Here is a 6792-nt window from a genome sequence, read left to right as displayed (position 1 = left end):
TTCTATATTTCATTGAATGGTTATCGAAATATGGCTTACCGTACACTAAAACAAAGGAAAAGAAAGGAAACATATTAAAATAGCGAATTAAATGCGTTTCCTGGCGATTCCCCACTGACCATTATTTTTTCACAGTGAATAAAGCGGGGAAACGCATTTAGGTGTTTAAAGGTAATATTCACTACAAATAAGTGGTGGAGTAGCTATAGTTGCTTGTATAATTTTTATTTCATCTGCCGGGTTTACTTTCTCTAAAAATTAGTGACATATTTTTTCCATCGATATTTTGTGGTGAGGATTGTAGCGGAAGCACTACTTTCCTTTTTCAGTTGATGTGGTATTTAATATGAATCCAATAATCCAAGGAGCTTTATCGAATGGAATATGGATTTATTTCAAGCCATCTGACAACTGCAGTCAATTTTTTGAGTTTTAAATGTTTAACGAAATGTGTAACAATCGTCATGTGCGCAATTTTACAACATGTCATGGGCTTTGTTATCTCATGGATACAATACTCATATCCCGTCATACGCTCATATGTGGCTAGGACACTAATGACTGGCTTAACAAAATAATTAAAAAAAAATGGAATTCGCAATATTATTGTAGCCGTTGAAGGTACTCTTTGTGGAATAAAATACCTTATCGCGTAAGCACCAGTATTGCACTTTGAACTGAAATTGTTATTGTGACATTTAATATGACAATGACATACACAAAGTACGGGTATAGTGGGAACTGCGGGTCTCAACAAGAACGCATTTAAGTAGCAAAAACCATAACAAACGCATGGACAGGCTTTGATGAAAGAAATTACCTGCAAATGAAACAGAATAGTCCCTGTCTTAGTCACTTATTGGTTTGAATGTATACTAGTGATGGGAAAAATGATGTTTTTGTCGGAATCGATTCAGGCTAGCTCCGCAGTTTTCTGGAATCGATTCCAGATAGTAGGCGCGGAATCAGTTTCCGGAATCGATTCCGGAATCGATTCTGGAATCGGCTCCAGAATCGCAATTGGCTCCAGAATTTATACCGAAATCGGAATCTGTTCCGGAATCGACTCCGGAATTGGAATCGGTTCCGGAATCGAAATCGGCTTACGAATCGGAATTGGCTCCTATATTATAATCGACTTTCAAACGGAGTCTGTTTCGGTATCGCCACTGGATCGGCGTTTGGGTCCAATCATATTACGTATGTTTGAATTTCAATGTATATATTTATTTGAATTATATTATGGCATGAATTATGGGATTATGGTAACGGGATTAGAAACAGACAACACTTGAAGGCTACAATATAAACAGGGAAATAGATGAGGATGAAATGAACTATGTAATGAATTATAGCATGTACAAATGAACTCAAACGGACAAGTGAATACACATTAGCAAAGTGAAAGTTCAACCGCCTACACGTTATTTTTCTTATTCCCAAAATATCACAAGTTTTCCTCCAATTTCACACCCGGTGTAATTTTTCTACATTTGGTCCTTCGAACCGGATCGTGAAAGGAAGCACTACGTGCAGTGAAAATTTGTGTACGGACACTACGTGGCCTTGATTTTGGGAAAACGGCACTCCGTGTCCGTTGGTGTGAACCAAAGTGTGGACTTATTCGTTTGCTATCCGTTGTGTTGCGCAAATCACAACGTGGGTTGCCCCGCTATCACGGGCAAATCTGACTTTAGTGTGCTGTGATTCTTGTTTCGTTTTTTCCGTGTTGATAAAAACATTTCGTGCGTGCGTATTCTAGTTCGTCAGAAAGGTGACGCCGACCGTTGGAACCATTGCGAAAACCGCCATCCTTGTTAGCAACCATTAGCGCATCAAGCTCGCGCCAATCGTGATCGTCGTTGCGTACAACTTTCGTGCAAGCTGTGCGAAGTCAGTGAACTTTCGCGCCAATTCTTAAAATAAAAATGGAGAAGAAGTTGAAATCGGTGCAACTGAAAAGGCATCAAGCGGTCGAATTGGTGAAAAGTATAGAACAGTTTACGATCGGCTACGTCGAGGAAAATGCCAGTGAAATACCAGTGTGTTTGGAACAACTAGAAAGGTATTATGAGGACTTCCTACATGCAAATGCGAAAGTGATGGAACTCGATGAGGAGGCCACAGATGCGAGTGTAACTGAGCGGTGTGATATGGATACACGGTATCGTCGCGTTAAGGGCTTTCTTCTACGAAAGCAACCACCTCCTACGGCCGCGCAAAATATGTCGAATGAGTCGATGCTATTAGCGAGCTCGACTCTCAATAGTTCGGGACGATCAGGTGCAGTAAATTTGTGGCTTCCAAAAATCGAATTGCCTACGTTCGATGGCGATTCCACCAAGTGGTTAACGTTCCGCGACCGATTTGTGGCGATGATCGACAGTGCCAGTGAGATACCGAATATAATGAAGCTGCAGTATCTGCTGTCCTCCTTGAAGGGCGAGGTTGGTTTGCTTTTCGAGCACACCACATTGACAGCAGACAATTACGAGGTGACGTGGGCTGCCTTGCTGAAGCGGTACGATAATCCACGTACGCTGATCCGGGAGTACTATCGGAAAATTCATCACCTGCCGGCCGTGAGCTGTGACAACGTGGACGATTTGGCGCTGCTCGTCGATGAATTCACGCGGCATGTGAACGGGCTGAAGAAGCTCGACGAACCGGTGGACACCTGGGACACGCCGCTCGCCAACCTGCTTCTGATGAAGCTGGATTCGTCGACCATTCTGGCATGGGAGAACCACTCAGCACAACATAAAAAAGATAAGTACAAGGAATTAGTAGACTTTTTGCAAGATCGTGTACGAATATTAAAATCATCGCGCGAGTTTTCCAATAACGGTGACGGCAGTTTGAGAATGGTGGCCGGCAACAGAAGGGTCTCCGACCATAGGCCGAGAATTGTGGGCAATGCTGCAACTGCAAGGAGAACTTCGCCGAATGTTTCAGCTCAACAGTGTGTTTTGGGTTGTGCAGAGCTTCACAATCTGCGCAATTGTCCTGCATTCTTGCGAAAGGACGTACAGCAACGCCGTGAAGTAGCCACCCGTGAGCGACTGTGTTGGAACTGCCTCAATCGCAGTCATCATGTGAGGGATTGTCGTTCCGCGTTTAAATGCACTACGTGCAACGCACGCCATCACTCCTTGCTGCACGTAACGCCAATTGTCACAATGGTTGCGCAGTCGGATGATGAAGTGGTTCTGCTGGAAACAGTCCAACTACAACTGGTAGATGATCATGGCAATAAACATACAGCACGAGCACTGTTAGATTCCGGATCGATGTGCAACTTTATCTCCGAATCTATGGCCCATCGACGGTTGACACCGCTGTCCAAAGTAAGCATTGCTGTATCGGGTATAGGGCAAATCAAACAGCACGTAAAGGGTTCCATCACAGCGACCGTTCGATCGCTAGGAGAAGACTTCCATTCGTCAATGGAATTTCTAGTGCTCAAGACTCCGTCAGCTGAAATTCCAACCATTCCCATAAACATTGCGAAATGGAACATCCCAATCGTACAGTTGGCAGACTCGTCTTTCCACGTTCCGGGAAAGGTCGATGTTGTAATTGGTGGAAACACGTTCTGGGAGATACATACTGGAAGGAAACAGTCATTGGGTAACGGAAGGCCATGGCTGATAGAAACTGCGTTTGGATGGGCGGTCTCGGGGAATACTTCCCAACTTGCTGGCCCCAATCTACGATTGTGTCACACGGCCGCCAACGAAGGTGCCATCGAACGCTTGCTCCAGCGGTTTTGGGAGGCTGAGAGTATTATGGAAGGTCCTGCCTTGTCAATTGAGGAGGACATGTGCGAAAAACATTACGTAGCTACCACGAGCCGTAATGCACAAGGTCGCTACATTGTGTCTTTGCCGCGAAGCCCCAAACCTGAAAGAACGCTGGGTTTGTCAAAAGAGATAGCAGATAATCGTTTACTGGGTGTAGAACGTCGACTGAAGGCCAATGCTGAAATGGAAAGGGAATATATTAAATTTATGAGAGAGTATGAGTCGTTGGGACACATGATCAAACTCACGGAACCCGTTGATGACAACAAACCACATTGCTACATTCCTCATCACGCGGTAGTCAAAGAGACCAGTACAACAACCAAGGTGCGTGTTGTTTTTGATGCATCCTGCAAAACAACATCTGGCTACTCGCTAAACGATACTCTGCTGATTGGTCCAACAGTGCAGGATGATCTGCTTACAATCATCCTACGCTTTCGAAAACACGCTGTCGCAATAGTGGCAGACGTAGAGAAAATGTACCGGCAGATTCGTCATTGTGAAAACGATCGAAATCTATTGCGCATACGTTACCGTGAATGTCCCTCCGATCCCATTTCCACGTATGAGTTGCAAACGGTGACCTACGGTACCGCAACAGCACCATTTCTAGCTACTCGAACGCTACAACAAATTGCGCACGACCACAAACAACAATACCCTTTGGCAGCCGACCCAGTGCTACATGACTTTTATGTGGATGATTTGTTGACTGGAGCAGAAGATGTAGTAGAGGCCGTTGGAATGCGAACGCAAATTTCGCAAATGCTTGAATCGGCAGGTTTCCTCTTGAAGAAGTGGGCATCTAACGTCTCCGAAGCGCTTGAAGGAGTTCCGAGCGACGATCTAGCGATCAAACCAGTTCTAGACTGGCAGGAAGATCAAGCGATTTCAACATTGGGCTTGGTTTGGGAACCGTCTAACGACATGCTACGGTTCAGAGTCGACCTTCCACGACCAGCTCAAGAGCTTACGCGAAGTTTGGTCTTGTCTTACACGGCCAGAATCTTCGATCCCCTGGGCCTACTAGGGCCAACGGTAATACTTGCCAAAATGTTTCTGCAGCGATTATGGGGGTTGAAGCAAGACGGCAAAACGCTTGATTGGGATCGCGCACTACCAATGGACCTGCAAGAGGAATGGAGAAAGCTGCACAATACATTGTACTCGCTACGCGAATTACGAGTGCCTCGGTTTGTTTCACAATCCGGCACAGAATACCTGCAGCTACATGTATTCGCTGATGCTTCACAAGGAGCATATGGAGCATGCTGCTATGTACGAGCAGTATCCGCAAGAGGCATCCAGGTCAGATTACTAGCTGCCAAGTCCAAGGTGGTAGCGTTAGCAAACACGAACTCAATCGCCCGGTTGGAGTTGTGTGCAGCACGGCTAGCAGTACACCTATTTCAGAAGGTGGTTTCTGCACTCATGGTGTCAGCTACGGCTATCTGTTGGACAGATTCGATGACAGTAATGCACTGGCTGAACTCATCACCGCGTCGCTGGAAACCATTTGTGGCCAACAGGGTGGCACAAATACAGGAAGAAACGCGTATCTCCAGCTGGCGTCATGTTCCTGGAGTTGATAACCCGGCGGATGACATCTCGCGCGGGCTGAGTCCGGAAGAATTGCTGCAGTGTACACGTTGGTGGCATGGACCGAGTTGGCTGTCCTACGGACAAGAGAAGTGGCCCCATGATCAACCGGCGATGAAGGAAGGCGAGGCTGACATCGAAGAGCGACTGGCAGTCTCACACATTGTCACTACATCTACGATGTGTGATTTTAGCAACATACTGTTCGCCAAATACTCAAGGTATGTCAAGTTAAGGAGAGTTGTGGCTTTCTGCTTGCGGTTCATCACAACGCTTAAGGCAACCAAGGCATCATCGTGCAAGCGCGTTAAGGTAAAGGCGGACATCAAGACGTTGCTGCACTCCGTTCCACCGCTTACAGCAGAGGAGCTACAGCAAGCCGAGCTGCGTTTGTGCCAGCTAGCACAACAGGAGTCGTTCGCGGAAGAGCTGGTCGATCTACAACGAGGGAAGCAGGTTAGTGCGAGATCAAAGCTGAAGTGGTTGTCCCCATACATCGACGCACAGGGTGTGTTACGTGTCGGTGGCCGGCTAGGTAATGCCAACATCCCAGAGGCAACGAAGCATCCGACAGTTCTTGCAGCATCACATCGTCTGTCAGTGCTATTGGCAGAAAGGGTCCATCAGCAGGAAATGCACGCCGGACCACAAGCAATGTTAACCATACTGCGGCAGAAGTTTTGGTTAATTGGAGGCCGAAATATGGTATAGCGTGTGTATCACCAGTGCCACACTTGCTTTAGAAACAAGCCGACGTTGGTGAAACAGGCGGTAGCGGATTTGCCTGAGTCACGGGTAACACCAACGAGACCGTTTGCGGTGAGTGGGGTGGATTATTGCGGTCCGTTCTTGTTGAAGTCCACCATCCGCAATCGCAGTCCCACCAAGGCGTATATCGCAATATTCGTCTGCTTCGCGACCAGGGCAGTTCATATCGAACTGGTGAGTGATCTCACATCGACTGCATTTTTGGCTGCATTAGGTCGTTTTGTCGCGCGGAGAGGGAAGGTTGCTGAATTGCATTCAGACAATGCAACAACATTCAAGGGGGCAGCGCATGAACTGCATCGTATCTACAAGATGCTAAAAATCGATGAGGTTGATAGGAGAGGGATTTTTGATTGGTGCGCCGAAAATGAGATGGTGTGGAAATTTATCCCTCCGCGTGCACCTCATTTCGGAGGTCTTTGGGAAGCGGCAGTAAAATCGGCCAAAAAGCACCTTCTAAAAACAATAGGAGTTAGTAGCATTACACAGGAGCATATGCTTACCCTTTTAGCTCAAGTTGAGCAATGTTTAAATTCTCGCCCGTTGGTACCGTTATCCGACGAACCAACTGATTTGGAAGCATTAACCCCGGCTCATTTTCTGATAGGTTGTAGTATGC

The 6792-nt window shown here is 46.5% G+C and overlaps 1 protein-coding gene across 1 annotated transcript; it reads left to right on the top strand.

Annotated features, from left to right (window-relative positions):
- The first annotated feature begins 1928 nt into the window (after positions 1-1928).
- LOC121600281 lies at positions 1929-6116 on the top strand. The gene has a single exon (XM_041928732.1). It carries the CDS (start codon positions 1929-1931, stop codon positions 6114-6116), a length of 4188 nt encoding a protein of 1395 aa, XP_041784666.1.
- Positions 6117-6792: the final 676 nt, after the last annotated feature.

This window comes from Anopheles merus, chromosome 2R, assembly GCF_017562075.2.
Source record: "Anopheles merus strain MAF chromosome 2R, AmerM5.1, whole genome shotgun sequence".
Taxonomy (NCBI): domain Eukaryota; kingdom Metazoa; phylum Arthropoda; class Insecta; order Diptera; family Culicidae; genus Anopheles; species Anopheles merus.
The sequence above is the reverse complement of the archived record's forward strand: the minus strand, read 5'-3'. Positions and strand labels throughout refer to the sequence as shown.

Coding starts and splice junctions, on each gene's coding strand:
- LOC121600281 (XM_041928732.1), top strand. CDS start 1,929: ATGGAGAAGAAGTTGAAATCGGTGCAACTGAAAAGGCATCAAGCGGTC.